Here is a 13,871-nt window from a genome sequence, read left to right on the forward strand (position 1 = left end):
GCCGGGCAGGGCGGGGCCTGCAGCGCGCGGCGTCTCCCGCCCTCCTGGGTAGGGGTCGTGCTGCCTTGGACTCGGCTCCCCTCGGGTTGCGGCCATGGAGGACGATCGGAAGGATGCAGTCTATGGTAGGAATCTCCTCCGGCCTGGAGGTCGCCTGTGCCCACTTGGGCAGGAGAGGAAGGGGCTTTGAGGAAGGACGACATCTCAGAGCCTTAAAACAAAACACTCGTGGCTGCAGCCAGACGGAGGCCCTCCTGCCCGCGCCCTCAGGCCTCTGCATCCCGCGCTGGCTCAGCCGGAGCGTTTGGCCCCAGCCCGGGTTGTCCCTTCCCTAGGATCCTCAAGCGTACTCCCTCCTGAGCGATGGGCCGGGGAGTCCGGCGCATGCTCCTCCCCTGGAGGTCCCGTTATCTGGGCGGATTAGATGGTGGGCGGGGGAGGGGAGGCGCGGCGGTCATAGCTTCGGGTGTGGGCAAGAACAGGGCCCCGACCTCGCCACATGTCCCGTCTCCTCCAGAGCCCAACGTTCTCTGCATCTCTGCCATTTACATCCAGCAGTAGCGATCCCAAGCTTTGGTGGGGAAACTGAGGCAAGGTTGGACGCACCTGTGTACTGGAGTTGGGCGCTCATCCGGTCAGGGAAGGGCAGACACGAGGAGCTTTTGATGAGGGACAAGCGGGGAGCAATTCAGAAACTTTCCCCGCCAAGGCGGATTATTGCAGGTGTCTGTAGTTTTAAGGGTTCCAGGAGACCGGGACCCTACCCTCCGTGAGGCCTGAGGACGGCCTCAGCCACTTGAAGGTGGGGGTGGGGCCAGGATGCGGCTTTCTCACCCCGCCCCGACTCCGTCCGGATTCCCACGAACGGGTGTTGAACTCTGAGCCTCCTTCCTCTTATCTATTTTGGGCTCCCTGGGCCCAAATCTGTCATGAGCCTTAAGTAGCATGGCTGAGACTATGGCAGAGGGGCTCTGTCCCTCCCCCGATCTCCCACTTTGTGTGACAGGAACTTCCTGGAAACTGCTAGACGCTCGAGTCTTGGGGAGTGGGCCGGAAACGGCTCAAAAATAACTAGAAAAGCAAGTCGGCTCTCCCTGAGCCTCCTCCTCGGTCCCCGTACTGTGCCCTAAAGAAAAAAGAGAATGGGCAGATGAGAGAGGCTGCGACCCACCCTGCCCAGCCTAAAGGACCTAGCCTCCCAGGGACCTCCTGCGGTGCTTGAAGTTGCCAGCCCCAGACCACCAGAGAGGCTCGCTGCCCCCCAGGCTCTGGAGTCCTTGCTGTGCCGCTCTTGGGTGTGGCTGTCTGTCTCTGATGTGGGAATTTTAGTCTAGGAGCCTGAGTACGCTTGGATATCGCACCTGAGGGTGTCGTTGATAATCTTGAAGTCAGTTTGGAATAAGAATGGGGCAGAGTAAACAAAGATAGGATTTGCCCAGGCTTGAATTTGGCCAAAGGGTGAGACTGTTTTTATGTGCACGTGTGTTTGGGGGTGGGGGGCGGTGCAGAGGGAAGCTATATATTGTGTAGGGTGGAACTCAGGGCCTCGAGCCTGGTCAATACACGATAGGGTTGAAAGCTGGTGATTCTTTTGTATTTAGTGAGAACTGGAACCCAGATGGTGTCGCGCATGCTCAGAAAGCACTGTGTGTGTGTGTGTGTGTGTGTGTGTGTGTGTGTGTGTGTGTGTGTGTGTGTGTGTGTGTGTAAGTGTGTGTAACCCAGGGCCCGAAGCAAGCTCTGCAAGCGCAGACTGGAACTCAAGGCAATGCCATGCTCAGGCTGGGACTGGACCCTCAAGGTCTCGCGGGTGCATTGCCGAAACCCAAGGCCTCAAGCATGTTCAGCAAGTGGCTGGGTCTAGATCTCATTCTGTTGCTCAGCCAAACACCCCCAACTTCAGACCTCCAAGAATTGAGCGAACCTTTCACAGGCAATGGTCTGCCAGGGAACACAGCAGTCCACTAAGCAGAGAAACCTCAGACCGCGTAGGAGTGGACAAGAGAATGAACACGTAATTGTAGGTTGTTAAGGTTGTAGAGCAACGGGGAAGACATCATGCGTGGAAGAGCCACTAGGGTCTATTTTAAGAGATGAATGTTGGAGAGATGAATGGAGACAAGTGTCTTCCAGGCAGAAGGAACAGCAAACAAACCACAAGCTTGCTTAATATTTTCCTCAGACTTGGGGAGCCTGTGGAAGAGATCTCCCTGGCTTCCAGGCCCACCATCCTACTTGGCTGCTTGCAAGTGGAGTTTTTCCTTCCCCTCTCTTTCTTCCTTCTTTATGGATACTAAGGATTGAATGAACCCCGAGCCTCAAGCATGCAAATTGGTGGCATAGGTCTTGCTGTGTAACTCAGCCTTAAACTTGATCTTCCCTTTGTGCCTCAGCCTTTAGCGTAGCTGGAATTTCAGGCCACCATGCTGTACTATAGGCAGGATCTTGCTTTGCCTGTAACTTAGCCCACCTCACCAAAAATGAAAAACCTGGACTGTGTAGACATCCCCATCACATTCCTGCAAAATAGTTTAAGGTTTCTCTCTAAATTCACAGTGTAGCCAAATGACTAATCCTCTCCCCTTCAACTTTGGAATTTTGGGATTATAGATGTGCACCACCACACCCAGGTTATTCAGTGCTGAGGAAGGAACCCAGGCTTTCCTGTGTGCTGGATGAGCACTCTACCAGTTGGGCTACAGCTCAGTGTCAGATTGCTCTTGGACACAATGGCTAATCGTACGTATGAACAGTGACTTCCCATTGGTCATTGTGCCCAATGGGAATGGTTTCATATAGACCCAGCTTCAAATCAAGGTTCTAGTTTTTGTTTGTTTATTTGTTTGAGACAGGGTTTCAGGGTTTCTCTGCATAGCTCTGGCTGTCCTGGAACTCACTCAGTAGACCATGCTGGCATGGAACTCACCTGCCTGCCTCTGCCTCCCAGTGCTGGGCACCACCACTACCTGTTAAGGTTCTGATCTTTACATGCTCTATGACTCTGGGTGACTGGATGAGCTCTCTGAGCCTGCATCACTATGCATAATGCTAATGGTTGGTTGTCTTTTGACACTGGCTCACAGGTAGAGCAGGCTGGAATTGAACTGACTACCTAGCCAAGAATGACCTTCACTTTATCATCTTGCTCCACCTTGTAAGTGCAGAGATGACAGGCATGTGCCACCATGCCTAGCCAGACTTGCATTTTCATATCTGGGAAGGCATTGTGTGCTCAGGTGACCCTGGGGCTGGTGGCATGGAGGACATAGCTTATCTATGAACTAATGAACAGGCAAACCTCTGTCAGGGAACAGAGTGAGGCATGACTGGGCAGGGCAGGAAGTGCCTTTCCCAGCAGATAACGTGATTCTGGAAGAAGGTAGCAGCTCCACCGGAAAGGGCTCAGGGCCTGGCCAGTGTCTTTAATGGCACAGCCTTCCTGCCAGCCCAGCCTTGACATAAGCAAGAGAAGATTCTAGAACTCAAAGCAGGGGAACACATAGTGAAGCTTGGCTAAAAAGCAGACTTCTTCAGCTAGGTTTGTAGCTATTGGCACAGTGCTTGCCAGGCATACAAGGATCTTCAGGTTTCAGCCCCTGCACCTCATAAACCAGGTGGTGGTGTCCCAGCTCCCAGGAGGGGGGGCAGGAGGATTAGAGCTCAAGGTCATCGTTGGCTACACATGAGTTTGAGGCCAGGCTAGGCTACACGAAAGCCTGCCTCAATTAATTAATTAATTAACTAATTAATTAATTAATTAAGGACCTGATTAGATAGCTCAGTGGTTGTGAGTGTTCGCTGCTCTAGCAGAGGACCTGAGTTTGATTCCCAGCACCCAAATGGCAAATACCACTTGTAACTCATTCCAACTCTATAGGCTTTCACATCCTCCTCCAAGTGCACCACACACTTGAACACAAATAAAAATAAAGAAATAAAAGCTGGGTGTGATGGTGCACATCTTTAGTCCCAGCACTGGGAAGCAGGCAGATCTCTGTGAGTTTGAGGCCAGCCTGGTCTACATAGTGAGTCCCAAGACAGCCAGGGCTCAGCAAGTGTTCTTAACTACTAAGCCATGTGCTCCGCGTCACTATGATATTTTTATAACACACATGATGTTCTTTGATCATATTCACCCCTCTAGTCTCCTCCCACTCCCTCTGTTCCCTCTCTCTTTCCAACCAGCCCCTTTTACTCTGTGTGTTTTCCCTCTGTAGACCAAGCCGGCCTCATTCACAGAGCTCCGCCTGCCTCTGCCTCCCAAATGATGGGATTAAAGGTGTGTGCCACCATCGCCCGGCCCATGTATTTTCCGGTTTATGTATTTTTGTGTGTGTGTGAGAGAGAGACATATACAGTGAGTGGTGGGGGGTGAGGAGTGAGGGCTGTGGGCTCCTTACCAGTGGCCACATCACTGAGGAAAATCTCTCCCTCCCCAGCAATGGTTGCTACCTGTCAATCCTTAGAGAGGGGCAGGGCCTGGCGAGTACCCCCTATCCACATAAATACTTTTGGGGGGGTGTGCTCATGTGTACATTTGTAGAGACCACAGGTTGTCACCTGGTGTTTCCCTCTGTTCCGCTTTCGTAAGATTTTAAAAATACATTTACTCTTGCATTGTGTGTGTGCGGACAGGCCACGGAAGTGAGTTCACGCCTTTTAGAGTTTGACTTTGGAGCATGGTGCTCAGGGCATCAGGCTTGGCAGCAGTGCCTTTGCTTGCTGAGCTCTCCAGCTCTCCAGCATATTTCCCGAGGCACTGTCTGTCCCTAAGCCTGGTACAGTTTTTACCCTCAGCTTTTATGTGGGTACTGGGGACTGGAACTCAGGTTTTTATGCTTCAGGCCAAGGCTTTTACCCACTAAGCCGTTTCTCCGGGACTCCCCATCTCCCACCCCACCCCACCCCTGACACATCTGTATCTTTTTAGATTCATTTTTTTGTTTGTTTGTTTGTTTGTTTTTGGAAACAGGGTTTCTCTGTGTAGCTTTGCGCCTTTCCTGGAACTCACTTGGTAGCCCAGGCTGGCCTCAAACTCACAGAGATCCGCCTGCCTCTGCCTCCCGAGTGCTGGGATTAAAGGCATGGGCCACCACCGCCCGGCATCATTTTTTATTTTATGTGTATGGGTATTTTGCCTGAACAAATTTCTGTGCCACATGGATTCTTAGTGCCCACAGGAGTCAGAGGAGAGTATTGGGTCCTCTAGACCTGGAGTTGTGGATGGTTGTGAGCCACTGTGAGGTGCTGGGAAAGGGTCCTCTGCAGAAGCAGCCAGTGCCCAGTGAAATACAGTGTAGCAGGACTAAGAGCTGGCTCAGTGTAAGAGCACTGGCTGCTCTTGCAGAGGACCCTTCTTTTCCAGCACCCACATGGTGGCTCACAACCAGGGGACCTGGTTCTCTTTTCTGACCTCTGCAGGCACCAAGCTCATGCATTGTACACAGACATAATGCTTGCTGGCAAGACACTCATGTAAAATAAAGTGAATAGATTTAATGTCAAAATTTTGGGCCAGGCAGTGATGGTGCACACTTTAACCTCTAATCTCAATACTTGGGAGGCAGAGGCAGGCGGATCTCTGGGAGTTCAAGACTAGCCTGGTCTAAAGAGCAAGTTCTAGGACATCCAGGCTACACAGAGAAACTCTGTTTTGGGGAGGGGAGGGAAATAAAAACAAAACACCAACAGAAAATTGTTTAAATATATACTTTTTAGCTTTGTCCAAGGATAAGAGTATCCCTGCTTTGCTAGGGAGGAACAATATGCAGTTTTGTTACCCGTGTGAATTAGCCAAGAGGGAACAGTGTGGGAGGTGAAACTAGAGGTGTGGACGAGACCCCAGGGTGAGGCATTCCTTTCATCCATCCCAGCACCAAGATCATGGCAGCAGTTAGGAGATAGAGGGTTACAGATGTGCTGGGTCTGTAGCTAGAGACAGCATCTGGAGGGAGAGAAAAATACTCACCTCTCCCGGTACAGGAAGTGAGGGTAAGGGATTTGTTTATTCATTTGTTCATTTTCTGAAACAGGTTCTCTCTGCTTAACCCAGGGTGTCCTGGAGCTCAACATGTAACCAGGCTAGCCTGAACTCACAGAGATCTGACTGTCTCCAGTTCCTGAATGCTGAGGTTAAGTGGCATGCGCCACTATGCCCAGCTTTTAATTGATTATTATTTTTTTCTTTTGAGCTGAGGATCGAACCCAGGACCTTAGCACTTGCTAGGCAAGCACTCTACCACTGAGCTAAATCCTCAACCCTTAACTGATTAATTTATTATTAACTTTTTGAGGGAAGCTCAGGCTGGTCTAGAATTCACTCTGCAGCCTCAACTGGCCTCAATTTTACCATCCTCCTGACTCTGTTACCCGAGTGCTGGGATCATCAACCACCTGGCCCTTTCCTCTATCTTTCTCTCTTCATACCTTCATTGCATGGGCACTGCCCCCAAATCCTTGTCAGAAGGACTTGTCTGAGCGGCTGAGATTTCCATTTTGTAGGCCAGGCCCAGACTTCTGGGAAGGCAGGGGCTGTGTGGGCGAGGCCTTGGACACTGGAGCCCTTGACTTAGCCAGTGTTAGGAGTTGTGGGGGCTGGGTGTCACTTGATGTCCTGGCAAACGCTTTATGACAGGCTGCCTGTGTGGGTTCCCTTATCTCCCCCACACTGTGCTTGGGTGGATGAGCCCTCATGCCCAGCCCGGCAGGACCTTCCACACTGTTCTCTCAGTCCAGCCTCCTCCTCTTCCCCGCCACCATTGCCTCTCCCTGAGTCTTGGCCTGGTCTCTTTTGCTCTTAACCTCATACAGAAGATTAGGTAGATTATACAAAATGAGGACTAGGTTCCAGTTAATTCCAGGGTCACGGGCTTCATCTGAAGAAACCCAGGAGTCGGGGAGCCACACATGTGTGCTGTTTTTGTTCTTGCCGTGACTAGGGATGGAACCCAGGGCCACTGCCGTGGGGGGCAAATGCGCTCCCTTGGAGCCATGCCTTCGACTGCCCACTGGGGGGTTCTCAGCAGGCGTTCCACCACTGACCCACACTCCCATACCTTTCTGAGGGATTGTCTTAGGCTTACTGTTGCTGTAATGAAACACCATGACCAAAAGCAACTTGGAGAGGAAAGGGTTTATTTGGTTTGCATATCTTGAATCACAGTCCACTGACAAGCTAGCTTCAGGAACTAAATGAAGAAGGAACTCAAAACAGGCAGGAACCTGGAGGCAGGAGCTGATGCAGAGGCCATGGAGGGTGCTGCTTGCTGGCTTGTACCTCATGACTTGCTCAGCCTGGGATCACCAGCCCAGGGGTGTCCCCACCCACAATGGGCTAGACCCTCCCCCATCAATCACTAGTTAAGAAAATGCCCTACAGCCAGATCTTACAGAGTCTGTATTAAGATTCTCTAGAGTCTAGAGTAACAGAATTTCCAGAATGAACTTCTCTATATGTGTAGAAGGGGATTCATTGGAATGACTTAACAGGCTGTGTGCTCCAGCTAATCCAACAATGACTGTCAGTGAAGGGAAAGTCTAAGAATCCAGTACTTGCTCAGTCCACGAGGTTGGATGTCTCAGCTGGCCTTCAGTATACACTGGAATCCCAAAGAAGTAGGCTCCGATGCCTATGGAGGAGTGGACTTTCCAGCATGGTAAGATCAAACAATGGAAGAGCAAGCTCTTCCTTCTTCTAGGTCCATAGGTATCCAGCAGAACTCATGATCCAGGTTAGATTTGGGTTAAAGGTGTGTCTTCCTGCCTCAAAGATCTGAATTAGAAGTGCATCTTCCAGCCGGATGGCAGTGGCGCACACCTTTTATCCCAGCACTCAGGAGGCAGAGCCAGGCGGATCTCTGTGAGTTTGAGGCCAGCCTGGTCAACAGATAAAGATCCAGGACAGGCACCAAAACTACACAGAGAAACCCTCTCTCTAAAAACCAGAAGAAAAAAAAAAGTGTGGGCATATACCCAAGGAATGCTCAATAGTACCACAAACATACATGCTCAACTATGTTCATAGCAGCACTATTTGAAATAGCCAGAACCTGGAAACAACCTAGATGCCCATCAACTGAAGAATGGATTAAGAAAATGTGGTACATATACACAATGGAGTACTACTCAGCAGAGAAAAACAATGACATCATGAAATTTGCAGGCAAATGGGTGGAACTAGAAAATATCATCCTGAGTGAGGTAATCCAAACCCAGAAGGACAAACATGGTATGTACTCACTCATAAGTGGATTCTAGATATAAAGCAAAGAACAATCAGACTGCAATCCACAGAACCAGGGAGGCTACCTAGCAGGGGGGACCCTAGGATGACTGTGGCTTATAATAAGTTTTGGTTTTACTCAATTACTGAGCAAGCCTCAGTGAAACATTTCACTATTAAGATAAGAATTTATACTCTATCGAGCTGATAATAGAAAAATAAATTAATTAATTTTAAAAAGTACATCTTCTTACTTAAAATAAAGCAGAAGATTCCTCACAGGTATACCCTCTATTTTTGGGTTTTAGTTCCAGATGTAGTTAAGTCGACAACCAAGAATAGCCATCAGAGAGGCATTTTCTCACTTGGGGTCCCTCTTAGATGACTCTAGCTGGGTCAAGTTGTCATGAAACTAGCCTGCACAGGGGTATCAGGCAGATGCTCTACCAGGAGCCGCATCCCCAGCCCTCAATGGTGGATTCTAGGCAAAGTTCTACAGCTGAGTAGTCATGTGCTTGCTCTCTCTCTCTCTCTCTCTCTCTCTCTCTCTCTCTGTCTCTCTGTCTCTCTGTCTCTGTCTGTCTCTCTGTCTCTCTGTCTCTCTGTCTCTCTGTCTCGCTCTCTCTGTCTCTCTGTCTCTCTGTCTCTCTGTCTCGCTCTCTCTGTCTCTCTGTCTCTCTGTCTGTCTCTCTCTCTCTCTTTCTCTCTCTCTGTCTCTCTCTGTCTCTCTCTGTCTCTCTGTCTCTCTCTCTGTCTCTGTCTCTCTCTCTGTGTGGAGACAGGGTCTCACTAAGCTGGCAAAGCTGACCTTTTTTGGGGTGGGGTACAAGGAGAAATCATTTTTTTGGATCACAGTTGACGTCCATCCCATGGGGAGGGTGAGACAGCGGAACCTGAGGTGGTCACAGGGCAGCCACTGTGCGGGGAGAGAATGGTGACCGCGTGAGGAGTGGCCTTGCCCTCTTCCGTGCTTGAACTTGTCGTGCTCCAGTGTCCTCATAGCAAGGGTGACAGTCCTGTGCCACCAGCAGACCCAGCTCTATTTTCAAGCCACTAGGGCTCAACCCAGAGGCACACTTCACTTTTCCTAATCACCTCCCAAAGGCCCAACTGTTTGCACTCAGTCATTATCTTAACACCTCCCAGTGGGGCTGGAGCTGCAGATGCACAGGCTGCATTCAAACCCCACACGCAGGAGCTACCAGAGAATTGCCAGACTAGACACTAACGGCCTCTCTGTCAATCCAATCTATGTCACTCACCAGCCGTGTGGATAAACCAAATGGCCTCAGTTTACCTCCCCACCAAGTGGAATCATACTTACATTGGCTTGCCTTCCTTCCTTCCTTCCTTCTTTCCTTCCTTCCTTCCTTCCTTCCTTCCTTCCTTCCTTCCTTCCTTCCTTCTTTCAGGCTGGCCTCGAACTACAGAGATTCACCTGCTTCTGCCTCCCAAGTACTGGATTAAAGGCGTGTGCCCCCACTGCCTGGCTACATTAGCCTTTTCTATTTTCATTTTATTTACCACTCTACCCTGTGTGTGTGTATGTGTGTGTGTGTGTGTGTGTGTGTGTGTGTGTGTGTGTGTGTGTGTGTGTGTGTGTGTGTGTGTATGTGTGTGTGTGTGTGTGTGTGTGTGTGTGTGTGTGTGTATGTGTGTGTGTATGTGTGTGTGTGTGTGTGTGTGTGTGTGTGTGTGTGAAGGAGAGAGAGAGAGGAAGACGGAGGGAGGGAGAGGAAGAGAGCAGCATCTAGCAAGCATCTGCGTGAGCAAGAGCTAGTGAGCAGCAAGCACCAGAGGAGGCCAGAGGTGTTTGATCCCCTGGAGCCAGAGCTACCGGAAGGAACTCAGATCCTCTGTAAGAGCAGTATGAGCTCTTACCTACTGAACCATGTTTCTAGTCTCCTTGTGGTTTTGCTATGACAAAGTCTCATGTGCTCAGGCAGCTTTTGAAAAAATTGTATCTTGCCTGGTATGGTGGGGCATGACTTTTAATCCCAGCAGAGACAAGTGGTTCTCTGTGAGTTCTAGGCCAGCTGGTCCACAGAGTGAGTTCCAGAACAGCCAGGGCCATGTAAAGAGACCCTGTTCTCAACAGAAAAAAAAGAATTATTTATTGTGTACACGTTTGTGCCTTGAGTTTCAAGGCTAAGGCGGAGTGCAACCTGCAGGATTCTGCTCTGGGCCATCTCACCAGGCCAAGGGTGGCCCCAATCCATTCTGTTTTCTTTCTTTCTTCCTTTCTTTTGGGGGGGAGTGTTTCGAGACAGGGTTTCTCTGTAGCTTTTGGAGCCTGTCCTGGACTAGCTCTGTAGCCCAGGCTGGCCTCAAACTCACAGAGATCCACTCTGCCTCCTGAGTGCTGGGATTATGGCGTGCACCACCACTGCCCAGCCATACTGTTTTCTTTTTGTGTGTGGTGTGAGCATGTGAGCATAGAGTACTGAGGGCAACCCTGTTTTTCTCTATTACTCTCTACCCTTTTCCTTAAGTCAGGGTCTCTCATCTTACTTGATGGTTAAGCTGGTCAATCAATGAGCTCCCAGAATCCACCTGTCCCACTCCAGTGATGGCTGAGGTGACAGGCATGCACCTTTCTTTTTCCTTCCTTCTTCCTTCCTTCCTTCCTTCCTTCCTTCCTCCTTCCTTCCTTCCTTCTTCCTTCCTTCCTTCCTTCCTCCTTCCTTCTTCCTTCCTTCCTTCCTTCCTTCTTCCTTCCTTCTTCCTTCCTCCTTCCTCCTTCCTTCCTTCCTTCTTCCTTCCTTCCTTCCTTCCTTCCTTCCTTCCTTCCTTCCTCCTTCCTTCCTTCTTCCTTTCTCCTTCTTTCCTTCCTTCCTTCCTTCCTTCCTTCCTTCTTCCTTTCTTCCTTCCTTCCTTCCTTCTTTCCTTCTTCCTTCTTCTTTCTTTTTTTAAGGGTATCATATGTAATCCTGGCTGGCCAGGAACTTACTGAGATTAATGGTATGTGTCACCATGCTTAGCATATGCCTGATGTATAACACTATTTCCTGGGGACAGGAAACACACTACTCACCCCAGATAGGGAGCCCACACAGACTAACTTGTCAAGCCAATGAGGGTTTTTGTTGTTGTTGTTGTTTTGGTTTGGTTTTTGGTTTCTCGAGACAGGGTTTCTCTATGTAGCTTTTAGAGCCTGTCCTGGATCTCGCTCTGTAGACCAGGCTGGCCTCGAACTCACAGAGATCTGCCTGGCTCTGCCTCCTGAGTGCTGGGATTACAGGCGTGCGCCACCACCGCCCGGCCCAGTGAGTTTTGTTGGGGTTACCTACAGGAATATGGGTGAGGGGTCACTCACAGGAGCGAAAACGACTCCAAGGCAGCTGCATCCCCAAGGCCCACCCCAGCGTGGGTGACAGCTCACACAGCTGGGGACCTGAGCACACTGCACAGCCTGCAGGCAGCTGCACAGGCTGGAGAGTGTCTTCCAAGGTGCCTCAGTGGGTCTAAACCTCTCCCAGACAGCTTTTTGTCTGTTTGTAGCTTTCCTCTGATGGGCACCACCTTTGTGGCTCAGCTTCACCCCCTCTTAGAGGCCCTCAGCTTTTACTGTTTACTCTGGCAGGGAGGGGGGGGTCATCAGTCTCAGTGAGCTTTTGAAGCTGCTTGCTTTTTGTTTCCCTCCTTGTTTAAGGAGCTTCCCTACAGGATAGATGTTTTCATCTATGTGTGGCAGAGGAGACTGCTACATACAAGGCCTCCATCCATCAGTCTGGTGTGTGTGTGTGTGTGTGTGTGTGTGTGTGTGTGTGTGTGTCCGTGTCCGTGTCCGTGTCCCACCAAGGGTTTCTCTGTGTAGCCCTGACTGTCCTAGAACTCCCTCTGTAGACCAGGCTGGCCTGGAACTCAGGGGTCCTCCTGCCTCTACCTCCTGAGAACTGGGAATAAAGGCGTGCGCGCCACCACACCCAGCTGAGTGCCTCACTTCTTAAATGGATTCTTAGAATTCAATCTGGGGTCTCCATGGTTGTGTATTGAGTGCCCTTACCCGTTTATCTGTCGCCCCAGCCAATGACCTTGAACTTTCTATTCTCTGTTTCCCAGGGGCTGAGATTATTCAACCCCGGGAGTAGAGCAGGACTTCCTGCCTCCTAGGCAGGTGCTTTGGCCACTTCCTTCTCTCTCTGCTTTCTGACTTTCTGTTCTTACCATCTGGCATTGTGGTTGCAAAGACCCAGCCCTTTCCCGTCCTGTAAGTATTGGATCAGCCTCTATGATCAGAAACGGTTAGCTTTTGCGGCTTCCTACCTTTCTCATCCCCAAGCAGCTGAGTTTAATGAGAGCTACTGGAGCGCATCCGATGGGAACATTCTCGTTTCTTTCCTGAGAGGCCTCAGTGTCAGGCCTGAGCCAAGCCCATTCTGGATGCCTTCTCTAGTTTAAATAGAGTTTACATTCATTTATTATGTGTGGGGGCTGCAGGCAACCGCGCTCACTTCATAGCATGCACACAGAGGTCAGAGGTCAGGAAAACTTGCAGGACTCAGTTCTTTGCCTTCAGCATGTTGGGCCTGGGGATGGAACTCAAGTCATCAGTCTTGGCGGCAAGCCCCTCTACTTCTGAGCCATTTCACCCCTCCTGCGTTCTAAATTCTGTCTGAAGGTTAACCCGAGTTCCATCTTTCTCTGAGAGAGAACTGTCCGCTGCTAGACAATAGACTCCATTGGCTCTCCCTGGATAGGTCTTTTCTTCTTGCTCAGCCATTCTCTGTGGCTCCCGCTTGCCATCAATCCTGAGTTGGGGGTGGACACTTAGAGCTGGCAGGGATGGGTTTCCCGTGGGAAGTGGATCGAAAGGTGTCAGCAGTGTCTCTCCACTGGCTGTCCCTCCTCCAGGCATCCCAGTCGACACTGGAAACATCTAGTGCTTCTTAGCTCGCCTCCCACCTGCCCTTCCAGCCTTCCTGTCAGAGACGCCGTTTCCTGGAGCTTCTTCACACTTCTAGTTGTTTTTTTTAAACCTGAGCTGAGCTGAGGACTGAACCCTGGGCCTTATGCTTGCTAGGCAAGTGCTCTACCACTGAGCTAAATCCCCAACCCCAGTTTGAGGTTTTATATATTTGTGTGATTAATTCCTGTGGAATTTGTCTGCCTCTGAGTCAGGGCTATTTTCTCCCACTTACATATCAAGCACACCGACTTAGACATTTTTGCGTTATCTGTGGACTGAAAAATCGTAGCTGAGGCTCACCCTCAATTTACGATGTAGCTGAGGCCAGCATGAACTCCAGGTCGTCATCATCTTCTCCTCTTCCTCCTCCTCCTCCTCTTCCTCCTCCTCCTCCCCTCCTCCTTCTTCTTCTTCTTCTTCTTCTTCTTCTTCTTCTTCTTCTTCTTCTTCTTCTTCTTCTTCTTCCCCAGTTTTTGGAGACAGAGTTTCTCTGTGTGGCCTGTAGCCTTGGCTTTTCTGGCCTAGAACTCAGAGATCCACCTGCCTCTCCTCCTGAGTGCTGGGATTGAAGGGGTTCACCACCACTGCCCAGCGAGGGCACCTTCTTAATGCTGTGTCACAGGTGTGTGACACCAGGCCAACTTTAAATTCTTGGTTTGGTTTGCCTTCTGTTTTTTGACAGTGTCTCACTGTGTAACACTGACAGGCTTAGAACTTGCTATGTAGACCAGGTTGGCCTGG

The 13,871-nt window shown here is 50.3% G+C and overlaps 1 protein-coding gene across 2 annotated transcripts in view; it reads left to right on the forward strand.

Moving 5' to 3' along the window:
* The window catches only part of Slc44a2 (solute carrier family 44 member 2), a 36,026-nt gene continuing 22,155 nt past the window's right edge, over positions 1 to 13,871 (forward strand). For both annotated transcript variants that reach the window (XM_036192334.1, XM_036192335.1), the window contains exon 1: positions 1 to 125. In XM_036192334.1, coding sequence (XP_036048227.1) covers positions 95 to 125 — 31 coding nt within the window. In that variant the 5' untranslated portion in view covers positions 1 to 94. The remainder of the gene's footprint in view (positions 126 to 13,871) is intronic.

Source organism: Onychomys torridus, chromosome 7, assembly GCF_903995425.1.
Source record: "Onychomys torridus chromosome 7, mOncTor1.1, whole genome shotgun sequence".
NCBI lineage: Eukaryota > Metazoa > Chordata > Mammalia > Rodentia > Cricetidae > Onychomys > Onychomys torridus.